Source organism: Poecilia latipinna, unplaced genomic scaffold, assembly GCF_001443285.1.
Source record: "Poecilia latipinna isolate Pla-1442-1.1 unplaced genomic scaffold, P_latipinna-1.0 Scaffold390, whole genome shotgun sequence".
Lineage (NCBI taxonomy): Eukaryota > Metazoa > Chordata > Actinopteri > Cyprinodontiformes > Poeciliidae > Poecilia > Poecilia latipinna.
Genome location: NW_015113006.1, coordinates 92,794 through 111,258, shown reverse-complemented (window position 1 = coordinate 111,258; position 18,465 = coordinate 92,794). Strand labels below are relative to the sequence as shown.

The window sequence follows — 18,465 nt, the reverse complement described above, 5'->3', positions numbered from 1 at the left end:
TAAGGTTCTTATTCATACATAAATATGAATACTGGTTTTTGGAAAGCTTTACCCACATTATATTTGTCTGAGGTTGCTAGCTGGGATGTCAATGGATACAATGGACTAAAAATAAACATTTGTGGCAGGCTGAGCAAAACATCACCACAACAGTGCTGGTCACACAAAGGTAGACAGAGTGTTGCTGGATCTCTCTGCAGACACAAGTGTTGACCACACTGAAGGATTATTCTACACACAGGTAGCGTTTGGGGCCTCTGTCTCCCCCCGGCTGGGAGAAATGTCCACTTTTGTTGGACACTAAAGGTCAATGAACTTCAGTGTTCAAGCATGGTAACATCTGTGTTCTGGTGTTTTCTGATCATCACTGGATATCCAGGTCCAGTTTTTATTTGGGAGATTTGTTGTTTGACGTGGTTTTAGTTTGTGTCCTGTTCAAGTATTCACCCCCCTTTCAACTTTTTAGTAATTTTATCACTACACAGCTACAGCTTTGGAGTATTTTAACAGGATTTCCTGTTACACACAAATCCAAAGTGAGGCATAATTCTGAAGCTGAAAGAAAACAATACTTTTCTTTTACCAAAATGTGGTGCACATTTGTTTTCATCTGTTCTACATCAAAATCTAATGCCGCATTTCACAACACTTAGAGCTGAATTTGCAACTCTGATTGTCTGTAAACAATATTTATCAAGTCTTATCACGTTTTCTCAACAGGATTTAGATCTGTTGAGCTGTAGCTTTTACTTTTGAGCCGTATTCTTTAATCTAATACCTTTGTATTTACTGAAAACAAACCTCTACGTCTTGCTGAAAAGTTACTTGTAAGTTAGTTTTGTCTTATTTCACGTGTACAGAGATATTTGCACTAGAAACAAGACCAAAACTACTTGGCAATATTTTGTGATTTTACAGTAAATTTTGGTTATTTTTTTTATTTTACAGGTGTGTCAGTAATAAGTCCTGGATGCTGCTAGTGAAAGCAAACAAGTAGAAGATGTGCTCAATCAGCAAATTAATAAGAGAAGAGGTTTGGATTGGACTGTTGGTGGGTTTTTTCTTCCTAATCAATTCATTTATGATTTGAAAACTACATTTTGTATTTACTGGAGTTATGTTTGTCTTCTGATTAAAAAAAATAGCTTGATGATAAAACACATTCAAGTGTGACAAAAAGAAGAAAGTACATTTTTACAGTTCTATTTTTTTTTTTTTACCATGGTCATTTCTGTTGTTTGTTATTTGATTAAAATGTGGGCTTTGTTAAAAAGCTCTGTCTGTTAAAGCTTTTTGAAAAACTTGTACTGACCTGCTCCAGTTTTACTAAAGTTGTACACCTGTTTTAATCTGCAGGCAAAATATCACCTGGAGACATGTATGCGCCACAACATGCAGTCTGCTGCACAACCTATCAATGTTTGTTGTTCTTTTCCCTTTACCATTAATGTGGGTAAAGGCATGAAGACTTGTTTCATCTGCAGACTCATAAATCTAACTTTTCTTTATTTTTCATGCATAAGTCATGTGGGAACTTGGATATTAGTCACTTATTAGTTTCCTATATATTCAGTAGAACAGATTTTACTACTTATTGTACAACGTATGGAGTTAAAACGTAAACCGCTCCGCAGGGAGAGACTTTATATGAAGATATGGGCTAATAAAAATCTGGATTAAAGGCTTGCACGTTTCAGTGCAGTCATTACAGAAACTGCACGGATAAAGAAGCATACAGTGAGCGCAATGAATTAAACAAAGAAGTAACCTTAGATGTGCACACCTGAGCGATGAGTGAAAGGGAAACCTGAGAGGCGCCTGTGGAAATACTGCACTTAATAATGAAGGAGAGAATCTGAGATGGCACCGACCCAGAGACAAGTTTATGGAGATGATTTTCAAACACTTTGATCAACATGTTGCCATGAATATAATATAAAACGTTACATGAAACCATTCTTTAAGGACCTAATTTAAGAAATTAAATCTTCTTGCCTACTATTTGCTTTTTAAATTTAAGTAAAGTGAATTGATGTTACTTTCAAGACAATTTGTGACTAACAAAGTCACAGCAACTTCATTTTTGCAAGCAACTAGCTGGATTTTTTAAGACTAATTTTCACTTTTCTATAACTTCAAATGATTTGTATGTGTGGAATACTGCAGTTCTTAATAAACACACATCAGATGCATAAAATAAATCCCCAATGTAAGGCATCCCACAAATAAATAATCATAAATAATTGCATTTTCTGATATTAAAGCCAACAAGAAAGAACTTTGATTATGGCACCCTCAACAGGCTGATCAGTGTTATTTGCAAAATATCAGTCAAAAGTCCAATATTAATATTTAATTGAAGCAGCATTATAATAAAAATATTCTTAAATTTTTCATGCAGATTTTAAACTGAACACAGGCAGGATTCAGTATATGTTTCTTCAAAAACTCAGCCAGTTACAAGGATTCACTGATTTTGCAGCAATCCTCCCATCTAAGCAAGCATGAGGCGACAGTGGACACATAATCGATCCAAGCTTGCAGAAGGTGGAAGATTTTTAATAGCTACTGCCTTTTTTAAGTTCTCTTGATCTTGTTGATGTTTTGCACTGACATTGGATTGATGAATTACAAGATTGCCTGTAAGTTCAGGTTAATACAAATTAAAAAAGGTAAAGCCTGAATCATAACTCCTTATTTTGTGTAGAATAATCTTTTGAAATAAATAATAAAGAAGATTGATGAACAATAGTTAAATGACTGGCATAAAGACACCGGCCAGTCTGTCTGCACATTTATACAGGATTTCCTCCTACGTATTATAAGTCTGGTGGGCCACCAGGCTTTACTTGTGCCCCCACCCGGCTTGGGTGAAACCTTGTTTATACATATATTTCTTTTTTCACATTCATAATTTATTTATTTTTTTCACCATTACATCAAAGAAACTTTGATGTAATGACTGATTCTGATTCTAATGAGAATCAAAGTGATTTTGATTCTGATTAGTTGGAAATCACTTTTGAAAGTTTCTATATAAAGAAAATAATGTATTTTGACTGGTGAACTTCTATAATTTAAACTCCAAAATACTGATAAAAATCAGCAAAAAGAAAAAAAAACCAAATAAAACACCAACTTGACTTGTTTTGGATGTTTTTTTCCATCATTACATAAACATTCAGGTCTAGTGCTGGTCCAGAAAAAAGGATTTTTGCAGCAGTTGTGTCTTATTTTAAGTTAGGGTTAACTGAAAACATCCTTTTAATCCTTTTTATTTTTCCTTATAACTCTTTTTTTGTTTTTGTTTTTTGTTTTTTTTGCTTCCCTTCTCAGGTCGTTAAGGCTGCCAAGAAGGGGTTGCCATGACAACGGCTTTCCATTCAGCTTCAAAAACTTTTAGAAATAAAATCAGTTATTTTCTTTCTGCTGCTGCTTTCATGCTGAAGCCCTTTTTAGATCCTCATCAGCATTTGAAGGAGAAATATAAGATGAGCCTCTTCTTGTTCAAATATACATATTTTTTTTATATATAAATATAATCAAACAGGGAAAGTGTTTTGTGGCTAAAACACTTTCTAAGTTGGAATGACCTTGATGGAGAAAGCTAAAACCAGGGATAAATCTTTTGCCAGGCTCATTTTATCCCTGTTGAAAAGGGATTTCTGAGACCACCAAGCGACTGGCAGCAGCTACTGAAACACTCAGCCAGGTGAAGGTGGACTTTAGCTTCATTGTGTCAGTCTTTCTGATGCTGATAAAACTGTAAGAAGCACGCTGGGAAACCTTAGAAACTGTTTCTGGACGTTGCGACCTTCCAGCAGAAAGGTTGATGTGGATGTGCTGATGGTTGACCAGCTGTCCGCAGCAACATGAATGAGTCTCTGTGCTGCAGAGACGTCTCAGGTCACCGTGTTGACAGACCCAGAATGAAAACAGGAAGTTACTGCGCTGAGGATTTGCAGCTCACAGCTCCTAGCACTCTATTCAGTATCCATCACAGCTAATGCATTAGCTGAGAATAAACAGCTGTCTGGATCTTTTTAATCAGATTCATTCATGTTGATAACCTGTTGAGACTTGCAGACTATCTTCTTTTGTTGTTTTCAGCTTTATAAAAAACTTCCAGTTATTTTTTCATTGTAACAAGGTTTTATTTAAACAATATTATAGATGTGAAGTTTGTCCAAATGTGGTTATTTATTCTCCAGGTTCACTTTGTGTAGTCAAAACGTTTTGTTGTCTTGACATTTATTGGTTTATAAGTTCTGATGCTCTTGACAGTTGGTGGTTACCATAGCAACCGGTAACTGACAGCCCCTCTGCCCTTTTTCTGTACATCTTTGAAAAGCAGAAGTAGAGCCTTCTACACAACCAACAAAAATAAGGCAAGTGGTTGTTGGAAGGTAAGCCAACAACAAAAGACTTGTCTTTTCCAGCAGTAAAACGAGCTGACCAAATGTGCTGCAGTTCGCCTTGGGTTGCTAGGTAACGGGGCTGGGCTTGGCTGGCGTTGCTAGGTAACGGGGTACCGGTGCAGTGCACATTGATCACGACTTAACGAAAAGGTTTGGTGTCTTAACATTCGGGAAGTTAAGACACCAAACCTTTTAGAACCATAAAACTTCCCCTTTAACACTGTAGTCTAATTTTTGCAATCCAAAAAGGCAGTTTTGGACATACCTAGTCTACTTCAGTGTCAACTGAAAACACATCAAAGATTTGTAGGGGAAGCTAACAATGAGTCAACTGATTTTGGAGGGAGTTTTCTGCTTATTTTTTCAGCCTTTCTTTCATCAGACAAAAAATTGGGCATCTTGTGACACATGGCTTAGAATGAATTCAAATAGATAAAAAAAAAAAAAACAACTTTGGGGTATAAACATATAAATGCTGCTATCTTTACACTCCCTGATTCCTGTTATCTGCCATTTGTAAAACATATACACATTTAAATCCCTGAATGTGAAGTTTTAGTAATGTTATTTCACTCTTATTCATTCATTCATTCATTCATTCAATCTAAGCAGTTTCACATTTGTCCACAAGATGGCAGTATACACAAATGAGCTGCTGCAGTGAGAATGCTGCCTTGTCTACATTGAGAAATACAAAAGGAGAGTTTTTCTTTGTTTTTGCTTCATCTAGTTTTTACAATGCCGAGAATTTAAAAAAGACAAGCGACTCTGGTCTGCCAACAGAGCTGTCTTTCAAAGAATGCTCCATACAAATAAAAATAATTACAGATTTCTGTTTCTGGAGCCATGTTTAAATGACCTTCACAAACATTTATTTTCTTATTGACTGTGCTGCAGATATTTGTTAGAAACGTTCTGTTATGTTTTCCTTCTAAAAACAAAGAAAGTCGGATCTTTTATTTTTAGCAAAACCTTTAAAGTAGATGGTGCTCCACTGAATGGGAAAAAAAAATGAATAAAATAAAATAGTCAAAATAATAAATTCTTCATCACTGCAGGTAACAGACACAGGTACCAAATTCTAATTTAAAGATACTTTATTGACCTCAAAGGGAAATTAAATGTTGTTTTAACTCATATTCATTCAAATTCTTCAAAGAGTTATTATAAATAGTGATCGCTGTTGGCAGGAAAGATCTCCACTAGCAGTCTGTATAACAGCGAGTTTGAAGAAGCCTCTGACTGAATCAACAAGGCGTTATGGATTCAGCGTCCAGCTGTGTGATTGATCTTTTTACTGTATCAGTAATCAATGCGACTAAAGACAAATGCATAGAGGAGTTTCTTGAGATCAGGGTTGTCCAAAGTACGGCCCGGGGGCCATTTGCAGCCATCAGAACAACTTTGGGTGGCCGTTGATTACTGTTCAAGAATAGTCTAAATTTAAAGTTTTCACTTTAAAATTTTAAAATGGAAAATATAAGGGGCAAGGTTTTTGCCCCTTACATTATAAATTTAATGTAATTTATAAATAATAAGTACCAAAAACACTTTTACTAAAATTCAGACTTGGGCATGACCATTTAATAAACAAAATCCTGTTCTTGTTGCTGAAAAGACACAAAACAAATCTAGGAAAAGATGAAAATGTAAGATATGGTTTGTTGTCGTTTTATTTTAAATTTGGCAAACCTGCAAGACCTGTTTTCAGTATAAACTCTACAATAAATGTCTGCAGGAATCTGATTGCTTTGGTTATTTCATTAAAATATTGAGCTGAGTTTATCCTTTATCATATTTAGCAGGTAAAAAATAAATTTTATTAAATAGTTTTTTTTGCAGCTAAAGGAAAATACTAACAATGTTATGGCCCACAGAGTAGTTTCAACATGTATGACCCATGAAACGAAAAGACTGGACATCCCTGCTCTAGAAACATTAGTGTTCAGGTGATAAAAGCCCAACTTTGAAACTGTCTTTATACGTCTCTGAAGGTCCAGGTATGAAGCCATCATTTAAAGGTAAGAATGATTAAAGAAAATAATAGATTTAACATGTTGATATCCTCTAACTTTTACTTTAAACTTTGTTACTTTATGCAAACAATCACCTCTTGATTTGTAAGAGTCTTTTCAACATCGATATAACGATGCCCATGTGGATGACTGGTCACATGTGTTCACACCTGGCATCATAATGCCTCCCACATATGACTAGATCTCACTTCTACATGCTAATAAAGGCTCAAGCATCAGAAAGCCAGCTGTGAGCTGAGCAATAACCACAACATTACCAACGTTTCTGCAAAAAAAAAAAAGATTACGAATGCCTTCAGCGACCTGATCTTTATCGTTACTCACACATTAACATGCTCAGGATCCACCGGAGTCACATTCGTTGAGGCCTCTTTTACATTTCATTTGGTTCAGTTATGAAACAGATATGATGAGGCAGTAATAAATGTCACTACTGAATTATTATCTACCCTTTAAAATGTCATTGTTTTTAAATTGTCCCCCCGGTGTCGTTAAAGAGAGTAAATAATGTTTAACACAACTTTTCAAAACATCCTACAGAAACTTGCAAGACCACAAACGCAAAACCACTATTTTATAAAATCATGTACCTTCAGTTTTATGGATTTAGTTAAATTCAAAACAGCACAGGTAATGTACAGAGAAAAACATAATCTAATCTATTACTCAAAAATATTAAAGAAAAAAGATGCCAGATACAATTTAAGACTAGGTATAAATTTTAGGAATGAAAAGCATTTCTGTATCAACCTGTGGAGTGACTTTGTGGAGCAGTATTGCTGAAGAATTGAAGCAATGTACAAATATACCATAAATATATTCAATAAACCTTTTTTATTTTCTAAATAGTTATCTGGAAGATGAAGCATTTACAGAAAAAGTAAAATAATAAGGGATATTCTCTTATGATTTAGCTATATATGTATATATATTTATATATTTATATGTAACAGGGTTTTATTTTGATGATAAAGATGTGAAGTTTGTCAACATTTGTTTATTTATTCTTTTAATCTATTTTATTTATGTCACCTTCACTGCAGCATATGCAGAACCAGGTTTGTTGCAAACATCATCAGTCTGCAGACACTAAGCTTTCAGAATCGCTCCAAAGAATGGCTCAGTCAAAGTCCAGACTGACCAATTGAGAATGGTAGATTTAAAAATGTTGTTTGGCTGAGTTTTAGCTGTTTTAGAAAAAATAATCAGTAAAGTTTTTCTTGCTTATAGTCAGAAATGTGTGCGTATGAGAGGAATCTTTCATTTTAATTTTGCTGCCTTTTAATAAAGGTCCAATCCCAGCCTGTGTTTGCAAATTAGCCTGTGGCTGGAAACCTTATGTACAAAACAACAGTTTATCTGTTTTTATCATGCAACACTGTTTAATGTGCCGTCTTTGATTAAATAAATTTGAATTGATTTGAATTTAATGTAATATTCTGGAGGTGAAAAGACTTAAAGCTGTATTCTTTTAATTTATTCTAATTTCATTTTACTTCCCTGTGTCCCCCGAGTACTTTATTTTGGTCTATCACCAAAACATTCCAATAATAATAAAAATAAAAAATGGTTGCTTTTACAAGACAATCCTTTATGTTTTGTGACACTATTGTGAGATTCATTCACCTGACTTTTTGATTGACATGGTATAGTATTTTAATTCTTTTGCCACGACTTTAAAGCGGTGACAATAAGCTCATTTACATTGTCAACAGACGTTTTTCTCTTCAGACAGCTTGAAGTCGGTGATTTAAATGTTAGCGATTAAAGAAGCTTGTGGGCATAAGAGAGCCACCCACAACCTGGACAAACGATGAAATCAGTGCGGTGCTCGACCCTGGTCTTCAGCAGATTTGCAATCATTAACGACTTCTTCTGGCTTTTAAGAACAAACCTGAGAGCCAACAGGTGTTCTGACTATCTATGCTACCTCATCAGATTTTCCTACCATAGCACGGATAGATGGCCATCTGTTGGTGCTACCTGTCTAAACTGCTACCGTCATAGCAGGCTGTGTTAATGTTAAATATTATCACTGGATAACATCCTTTGAGTGACGAGACCGAAGCTTAGGAGTTATGCTTAGCATAGGAACAATTTATATACACGACAAAACCACAAAAATACACTTCCTTTATCAGAATATCAGTTTAAAATGAAAAGCTATTGCAGTTGTTTGCACTAATCATTTATGAGAATATTTTACCTTTTAAAAATATTCTAAATACAGAGGAAAGAATGTTTCCCCTGGTTTTTAGATAAAAAAAAAACCTGTTTCCCCTGGGTTTTTTTTTAGATCTATTTAGATAAAAAAACCAGGGGAAACAGGTTTTTAATCAAATTAAATTAAACACAGACATCTACAAATACACAGATCACCACAAGCTCTTTTGTTGCGCATTAATACGTTGTATGGCAGTCTGTTGTCAAATGCAGCTATAATAACCCACTGACAATGTTAAACTTTGAAGATAAACATTGGGGGCAACGTGATTTTCACACAATTTATAAAAGAATAAAAACAGAGTTTTCCTCCACTTTTCAATTTTCTTTAATGTGTTTTGGAGAAAAAAAATCAACTTAAAATAGCGGTAAAGCTGAACTGATAATGTGCAGTGGTTGCATAAAACAACATAGTGATCGAATTGTGTATTAACATGCAAGACAACAGATCAGTATGGCTGCACCCTAAGAACTTTCTATCAGCTGTGATCCTGAATTATGCCACAGCCTCATGGCAGCACAGTGTTTCCCATACATGGAGGGGAAAAAAGCAGTCTTCAGTCCATTGAACAATGCAGAATATAAGCAAGCGAAGAGCATTTTTATTATACTTTTATACCATCATAAGCAACAAATAGTGTTAAAATGTACATTTTCTGTGTGTAACTAATATCACATATTTTCTACATTATACTAAAACAATAACTATAGTTAATTCTCTTTCATCCTCAGTCTTCAGTGTTAGACAGTTCAGGACGCCCCCTTGTGGATTTAAATAATCCCTTCACTTCTTTCAGAGCCTGAGATTTATTACTGGTGTTTTTCAGAGAAGAAAACATTTCTTCTCTGTAACAGAAGCATGTTTCCTGATTGCTGGTTCAATACAAACACAAGTTTTAGACAAAATGGGAAGATTTATTCATTAAAAGCTCCTGATCTATCAATTTTCCGCAGGTAAATCTGTAAATGTAACATCAAAAGCCAAATAACAGACTCATATGGTATTTTAAAACTCAAAATGCACCTTTTACTTTACAATGACCCAGAAGAAGAGCCGTTGAATATAGTAATTTCTGACTATGAGCTGATCTCATTCATCTTTCTGTTGGATAATGAATTAATAAAAAAATAAAAAAATAAATAAAAAATCTGAAGAGCGGCTTTGGAGCCGAAACAGCCGGATCTCTAAAAAGAGCCAGAATTCCCACGCTGTCGTGAGCCCCTCGCATTTCCCCAAAATTTCTGCCAAAAAAATCAGAAATTTTGAGATTAATATCAGAAATTTTCAAGACAAAAAAAGTGGAAATTTCTGAGTTTCCACTTTGAAAAGTTGAAATTTTTTACTTTTGGAAACTCTAGTTTTTTTTTTGTTTGTTTGGTTTTTTTTTTCAATCTAACTTTCGACTTTTCAAGCTCAGAAATATACTTTTTTTCTTTTTTAATCTTTGAGAAATTTTCTGATTTTTTTTCTGGTTATGTTTTGGTGGAAATGTGTTCCTTCCATTTGCGTTTAAGACAAAGGAAAAACAAAGTTTTCTTCTGTGTCCACGTTGGAAATGAGTCACGCATGCGCAAAGCTGTTCCTTTTCTTTGTCGGTTGTTAGGAAACTAAAGATTTATATTACCGCCACCTACTGGTATAGAGTGTAATTGATGACGGTATAATTTCTACATATGAAAAAACAATATAATCGAATTGTATTAAGCAATTCCGTTTTCTTTAAATAATGATTTGTATATGTTTACTTCCCAAATTCTTCTTTCAGTATATCTATTATACTAAACTTTTCTATATTTTTTCAAACTCTCTCCATCTTCTCTCTTCTAATAAAACATGCATTGTTTTATTTTGAAAGTCAGGAAGTTTGATGCTTCTTCAACAGATGGAGGCGCTATTTCCAGTTTGCGGTCAGAAACAACAATGTCCGACAAAAAGGAGGTGAATTTATCTGGACTCCGACAGAATAAGAGCGTGTGGCTCGTTAAGGTTTGTTCATGTAAACTAAAATGCATGTTTGTTCAAAGACTGAAGCACACAGATTCAACAAAAATGTCTCTCCGTGTTTTGCTCACAAGTTTAAATGTTTAATGATCATTTTAGCGTTTTAGCTGAGAAATAAACGCTAGCAAAAACCATTAACTAGCGTGTATTTTCACCTTCCGTCAGGTTCCCAAATATTTATCGCAGCAATGGGAGAAAGTCACAGAAAAGGGAGAAGTTGGAAAGATATCAATAGAAAAGTATGTATCAAATAGTTCTTTATCTGTTAAACCTGCAGATTACCAATCATGATATCTGATGTTTGGCTTTTATGTGCTACAGATTAATGATTTGCTCCACAAATCAGTGATGCTTTGTTGTTGTTTTTTTACAGAAAACAAGGAAAAACAGAGGTGAGACATATTTCATGATCAAACCACGGTTTTGTTCTCCTGTCATATTTAAGTCATAAACTTCAACATTTGTTTGGTGACATGAATGTAGCCCCGCGTTTTCTTTGCTCAGTAAGTCACAGATTCTCCATTGCGCTTAGGTCTGGACTTTGACTGAGCCTTTACATATTATTTAATCGTAACTTTGCCAATATAGTTGTTTTTCTGCTGGTACTTCTCAAAGTTGCCACCTTCTCATCAACTCTAACCAGTTTCCTGTCTCTAATAAAGTATGGCGTCTCCACTTTGTGATGCTGCCACCACCAGTCATCATTGCGGGGATGTTGTGTTCTGGAATATGGGGAGAGTTACTTTTCTAATGTCAAAAAGTTCACTTTTAGTTTCTATTTACCGTTTAAAGGTGACCTGTTATGTTTCTTTGAACAGGATAGGCTTTACAAAACATGTTTACACATTGTTTTGCACAAACAATGTGATGTTTGATAATGAAATTTCAGACTGGTCAGTTCTGCCTTCTCTGAGTTTCTCTCAGAATAATTTTATATTTTAGGGCCTCTGTAATTTAAATCCAAATAAGCTGCTTTTGGCCACGCCCCCATTTACATTTACATGTGAAAATGGCTGCAAACGCATTCAAAATCTTTGAAAAGAACAAGGGGAGCCTCATGCACAACTAACAAGAGTGCAGCAAGTAGTTTCTGAATATTAAGTCGACAACAAAACAACTTTGTTTTCCAGCAGCCATTGTACATTGCATACATCAGGAAAACCAGCTGACCAAATGTTCTGGAATTGGAGCTTGGGGTGCTAGGTAACAGGCAGAACTCTACTGAAGTTTCTAGGTGATGGGCTGTGCCTGTCCATTGTTACTTAAAAATCCAGAAGTTTTCGAAATGATTCGGATTCCAGATGCCAAAACACATAAATTTATTGCCAAAAAATGGGTGGGTGTTTTTTTTTTAAGCGCTTGTGCTCTTTCTCGAAGTAGCAGAGACCCCAATGCAAGCACAAAAACGTCCAAAAAGTGTATTTTGAATTATAGGTCCCCTTTTAAGTGACTTCTAAGGACAAATAAAATACCGGTTGAAGTTTGTGGTTGTTGTGCAACTTAATGTAAAGTTCACAGGGTGTGAATACTTTTGCATGGCTCAGCATGAAGAGCTCTATTACTTCGGTTTCCTGTAGTTGATATCCTCTTACCGCTTTGTTGCGCCCCTTCTCTGTTTGCTCTTACATGACTCAACTTCCTCTCAGGAATCAATAAAAGTTCACTGCATCATTTCTGACCCGATTAAGCACAAGACAGACGATAATATGACTTGTTGTTTTGTATCGACTGAGCCGTTTGTTGTTGTTTTTTCTTTCTTTCTCAGGTGTGTTTCACTCTAAATGAGGAGCTGGCTGCCATGACGGCTGCAGGAGAGAAGGAGGAGTCCCTGCAGGCCCCGAGGGAATATCCCTTCACCATGCACACAGTGGGTGCACAGACCATGGTCGTCTTCAGCCAGGCCGACGCAGGTCAGTCCCATACAAACCCTCTGACTTTAGTGGGAGCAATGGTGTTTGCAGCACCTGCTTTCCTGCTGTTGGGTGGAAACCAAAGTAGATGTCAGCATTTGTTTGATGAAATGGCCCACAGCGCAGTGAGATAAACCGAGACATTCAGACACATTTTTCTTGGTTAGGAGCTTTCTCCTCTGATTGCACTGTAAAATTCATGAGAATACTGAGACCAGCTCCGTATTTGTGGAGGACATTTTGCTGCCAGGCATAATGTGTCATTCGTCCTTTCAGAGCCAGAAGGATTTGCATCAGATCAAGAGCTTAAAAATAACTGCGACTGTATTGTTGGGGCGCCTGTTACTATGTGACCAAAGAATTACCAGGGATTATTAGGGTTTTGCTGTGAATGCTTTGAGTACAGGAATTAGATTTATAATTGGGTGATTAATTGATTATATCAATTAATTGATATTGAGTCAATATTTTGGGAAATTTGGGATTTTTTTCACCAATACACAGACCTGTCGCAATAAGCAATAAATCAATGAATCGCACGATAAATTAAAACAAGCTCAATAATTTCCATTTGCATAATTTATTGTTTTTCTTTTTCTACTAGAAACTGGATGACAAAAGTCTTCAGTTTGGTGCTTTGGTTTCAACTAGCACTTTTTTCATGACAATTTTGTTTACAGAGACTTCATAAATAGTTTTATTTGTTGCTTGTGTTGTTTTGTTTATTTTATATATATATATTCAATATATTTTTCAGCTCCAGTGATGTTCACACAATGTTTACACAAACTGAGCTGGTTATATTTTGATAATTAATATTTTCTCTTATTAAAACAACTTTTTTCTAATTTTAAGATGATTTTTCTGGTAAAATGGTGTCTTTTTTCTGCTAACATTATTACTAAGTTGTCATAGCATAGCCCTAATACGTCATTGTAGAACACTTGTTGAAAATCTTATCTGCCATTTGTAATTTAAAAATTTAGAAAATAAAGCGGGGAAAAAAATTATTACAATTAGAAATCGGATCTGGTATCAAAAAATCTGAGATTTTATTTTCAAGCCACATTGCCCAGCCAAGATGTATAATATGTAAAATTAAGTTAAACATTGAACTATTTCTCTAATTCAGTCATCATTGCAATAAATAAATAAATAGCAGGGGTTTGGATTCGAGAGCGGCCCTCCACCTGCCAGGGTGCCAGCACTCTGCGAGACATGAGTGATTTCCTCTGATGTGGAAAAAGACTCTGCATAATTGGCCGAGCTTGGCTTTAAAACAAAAAGCATATTTTGGGTGTTTCCCAAGGCGGGACCGAATTAGTTTAAAGCACGCTCTTCTGCAGACCAGAAGTCAGTCCAGAGGGGAGCGTGTGAAAATGGAGCAGTGAACAGATTTCTGATAGTTTAGCAAGCAGAGAAGACGAGATTAGAGGAGAGACGGCAACAGACCAACAAACTGTGCATTATTTTGTGTCATTTGTTGTTTTTAATTATAGTTTTGTTTCAGTTTAGTTAGCTACTCAATTAATTGGCTACATAGGATATTGTATTTGAATTAATGTATTTGTTTCTATTCCATTACTCTGTGAATCCCTAAATCTGTTTCTAAATGACTATTTATGTATTTATGTGTAAAATAATCAAGCTTAAATTACTGTAAATATGGGATGAAGAAATTCCCCAGAGTTCTTTAGAGAGGCTTAAAAAGGGGACCATATACAAAAATAAATTATATTTTGCACGTTTTTGTATTTCCGTTTTGGTCTCATCTGCTTCCGAAAACAGCCCAAGTGCTTAAAAAACCCACCCAGCCATTTTCTGGCAATAAGTTACTGCTTTTTTTTAATACAAACTGTTTTAAAAATCTCCTGACAGTTAAGTTGCATTCCATGGGCACTGCGCCCCCCTTACACTCCCCCCCCGTTACCTAGCAACCCCAGTCAGCCAAGCCCAGCCCGTTACCTAGCAACCCCAGCCAGCCAAGCCCAGCCCGTTACCAAGCAACCCAAGCGGAATTCTAACACGGTTTGTTAGTTGGTTCTGAAAGGAGCTCAAAATAGGCAGAGTAAAATCTCATTATCTGAGAAAAACATGTAGTTGGCATGTTTTGTAAAGCATAGAGGAAGTGTTATAGGACAACTCTAATATCCAGAATATCGATTGATTATAATAGAACGTCTATGTTGTATTTTTAAGTATCATATTTTGGTTTGTTTTCTTTTAACCGATACTGACACCATGAGCTTAACTAGTTTTCTAGTTGTGTTTTACAGAGGAATAGTCCCAAAGTGTGATCTTTCAAAAACAACTTGGTATTGCACAGATGGAAACTCTGACACCAGAATCAAATTTTAATCCAACGTTTTGTGATGGATGGATCTATTTTTGACACAAAAATGGGGTAAATATTGACATTACTGATGTCAAAAGGTGACATAGCAGTAATTTTTCCCACTCAGATGTTGGTTAAAGAAGCAATTTAAAATGTAGTAAAAAGTTCTGTTGGATTTTAATTTCAGAATTCTGAGCCTGAAGTGTATTTCATTTTTTCCCCGCTCATCCAGGTTTATTCTATCACCACCCTCATTCGCTGTAGATGCTTCCACACTTTCAAGTGCTTAATACCTCCTACATGCGATAATGAATTTTTCTCTTTTTTGTTTGTTTGCGCTTTTATTAGACACACATTCAGGAAATTTGCTGGAGTTGACACGGTGCAATAACACGGCTTTATTCTGAAGTAACTGTACGTGAAGCGGTAGGTGGGTGAAAGTGTCTCAGGCAGTCGCTGGGTTATAATCTTGAGGATGTAAACGTGGAAATACAGCAAACAGGAGGTTTAAAAACCTTTTAGTTTTTCCTGAAAGGTGTAACTGCTGCAGATGGAGGGCTTGAACGGTGAAAGTGTGATGCTGGAAGCTAGAAGTGGGATAAAGTCCTGTGAGATGCGGTGGTGTGTAATCTGTTATTTACCTGACCGCCGCTCGGCTCCGCCCCCACTCGCCTACAGGAAGGAGCACCGGTCTCCCACACACTGCTGCTCTCTGACACACACACACACACACACATTTCACACAAGACATGTCAGCACCTGGACATTAATAGGGAGTTTGATTTGCACTTGTGCTTTCCATTAATTTTTTCATAAAAAAAGATACATTTGACTCCAAACGCTACATAAAAAGACATACTTTTTTCCAATTTTTGAGATTAAATGGGGAAATAGTTCTGAAGTGTGTCTAATTTAAGAAAAACAGTGATTTATTTATCAATTTGTATCTGATAGATAGTAATTTGTTTTAATATCGACTTTTGTTGATTGCCTGCATCATATGAAAAACAAAATATGCATTGCAAATATTTTTATGAGTTTGGAAAAATCTTTATCTTCCATCTCTTCCTTTCTGTACTTGTCTGTAAGTTTGGAAACGTGATTCAGCTGTTGCCTCCAGTGGCTTTAATCTCTTTAATCCCAAACCAATTTACATTCTGCGCATTTTGTCCGCCCCTGTTGTGAAAGTTTCAAATGAGCCGACAGCAACAAGAGGTTGCTAACGGAGACGGTCGGTGATTGATACGTACGCGCGTTAGCGCCTGACTTGGCTTTTGTGCTCCGAGGCCGCTAGCAGAATATTCCTCCATTATTTCCTCTCCTGTGGTTCTGCGTTGTTCCAGATAAGCACCAGGTATTGATTAAGAGGTTGCTAAGGAACAGGCTTCGCTACCACAAAAGAGGAGAACAGTAAGGAGGACTTAACGTTGTTACAGTGTGATTTTCCTCTCTGCTGCCTGGGAGGATTTTCATTGAAACTTTAAAATATTTGAGTGCAGTGAAGTGGAAAACAGAGTTCGATGTCCGTTTTCATTGTGAAGTTAATTTCCTTAGAGATGTCTCACAACTTTGCATAACTTCTTCAACTTATTTCAGAATTATATATATAGGCTATATACAGCTCTGGAAACAATTAAGAGGGCAAATAAAATGTTCAGTTTCTCTGATTTTGCTCTTTACTGGTATGCGTTTGAGTAAAATGAAATTCCCCAGAGTTCTTTAGAGAGGCTTAAATATATAGTTATTATATGAACTACTGAAAACATGTCTCCGAAGTTCTGAGCCAAAATTTAGTATTTATTAGCAGAAAATGAGAAATGGTCAAATTAACAATAAAGGTACAGTGCTTTCAGACCTCAAATAATGGAAAAAAACATCAATGCTAATGCTTTAAATCAATGTTTGGTTGGGGAATAAAAAAAATAAAAATCATGGGAGTAACATTTCCATGTTTAAAAATGTTAGCTTATCAGTCAAATCATAAACATGCTACAAATAAATAACTTTTCTTAGAAATTCAGACAAAATGAATAGACATGAATATCTGTGTATTAAATCAACTTTACAAAAAATATTTAATATATTTTCCAACACAAAATAGTTCACAATCAATGCGAATAAAATAATGCATGGGTCTCAAAATATTCAGCAAACTACACTGCAAAAACACAAAATCTTACCAAGTATTTTTGATCTAGTAGTTTATATCTTAGTACACTTGAAATAAGAGCAAATTATCTTAAAAGTAACTTTTTGCCAAAACATACAGGCTTATTTTAATTAAGTAATTCCTTAATACTGATGAAAAAGTGCTTGTTCCACTTTTCTGTTATATTTCACTTATAACAAAACATTTTCCCATGTTGAGTTAATTTATCTGCCAACTTTTTCATCAATATTAAGGAAATATTTACTCTTATTTACCTCTTCCTGAAAAGATCATTTTGAGTTTTGTCTCATTTCAAGTTTACTAAGATATTAGTCTTTTTATCTTAGTATTTAAATCTGCTTAATTCACATTTGTGCATGAATTATGTAAAGTAGAGAGAATTTTAAAATAGCCTTAACATTTGCAGTCATGATGATCATAACTTGAAGAATCTAACTGGGTTTGTTTCCTTTGAAAATGATGCGTCTCTTCAGTTTTACACTACTTTATGTTGCTATGTGGCATAAGATGCCAGTGAAATACAATCATATTTGTTGTCATAAGATGCCTGGAAAAAACACTAAAAAAAGAGAATCGGTAAGAACAAAAACATGAAAATCTTTGTGGAAAAGTTATTTAAAATATGGACTAACTTGGTCTGGAAATGTAAACTGTTGCTGATCTGCTTCATTTAGAAGCTTGTCCACGGTTTTGACACATCTAAAGTAAAAATCTTCCACACCATAAATACTTTCTCTGCGTCCTCTAATAACCGAGTTCTTCTTTTTGACTTTGATTTTCACAGCCTGACTCTCTCACGAAGACTGGCAGCAAACTGCATGAGTCACTGCTGCTGAAACTTTATTTCTGTAGCTCTGCAGCTGCCACCTAAAACACAGACCTGTCTCGTGAAACCTGAAATATGCTTCACATGAGTAAGTTGAGAAATTTCTGTATCTTTAAGAGTCAGTGAAAGTCTGTCTGTAACTGTTCCTTTATCGCTCAGATAATCTGACACTTTTAGATTTCATTTAAATCACAAGTTGTTTCTGATGGAGAAACCTTCAGTTTTCATGCTACAGTTCCCAAAGCAGCTGAATTTCTTATCTTTAAGTAAGAAATTTAAAGTTTTCTTATATTAAGCTTAGATCTTTCTAAGCGATGAAAAGTGTTAATTACTCTTGTACTTGCTTGTTTCTGATTGGGTCGCTGCCATTTTTATTCTTCCTACCTTAAAATAATTTATGGATTATTGAGAATGCCTGAATATAAGTCACACCCACTAACTGTGAAAAGAAAATGCATTATATAAATAGACTGCACAATGGGCGCCCATGTTGTTTGTACTTTTAGGTTTTACTTTGGGTTTTTTAATGTTTTAATGACTTAACT

The 18,465-nt window shown here is 35.3% G+C and overlaps 1 protein-coding gene across 3 annotated transcripts in view; it reads left to right on the top strand.

Annotated features, from left to right (window-relative positions):
* The first annotated feature begins 301 nt into the window (after nucleotides 1–301).
* Nucleotides 302–18,465, top strand: part of LOC106950291 (general transcription factor IIF subunit 2-like) — a 59,676-nt gene continuing 41,512 nt past the window's right edge. For 2 of the 3 annotated variants that reach the window (XM_015037046.1, XM_015037044.1), the window contains exons 1-5: nucleotides 10,240–10,291; nucleotides 10,561–10,664; nucleotides 10,845–10,918; nucleotides 11,053–11,071; nucleotides 12,445–12,589. In XM_015037046.1, coding sequence (XP_014892532.1) covers nucleotides 10,599–10,664; nucleotides 10,845–10,918; nucleotides 11,053–11,071; nucleotides 12,445–12,589 — 304 coding nt within the window. In that variant the 5' untranslated portion in view covers nucleotides 10,240–10,291; nucleotides 10,561–10,598. Of the gene's footprint in view, nucleotides 307–10,239; nucleotides 10,292–10,560; nucleotides 10,665–10,844; nucleotides 10,919–11,052; nucleotides 11,072–12,444; nucleotides 12,590–18,465 lie in introns of those variants that run through there. The other variant, XM_015037045.1, reaches the window with a different exon arrangement.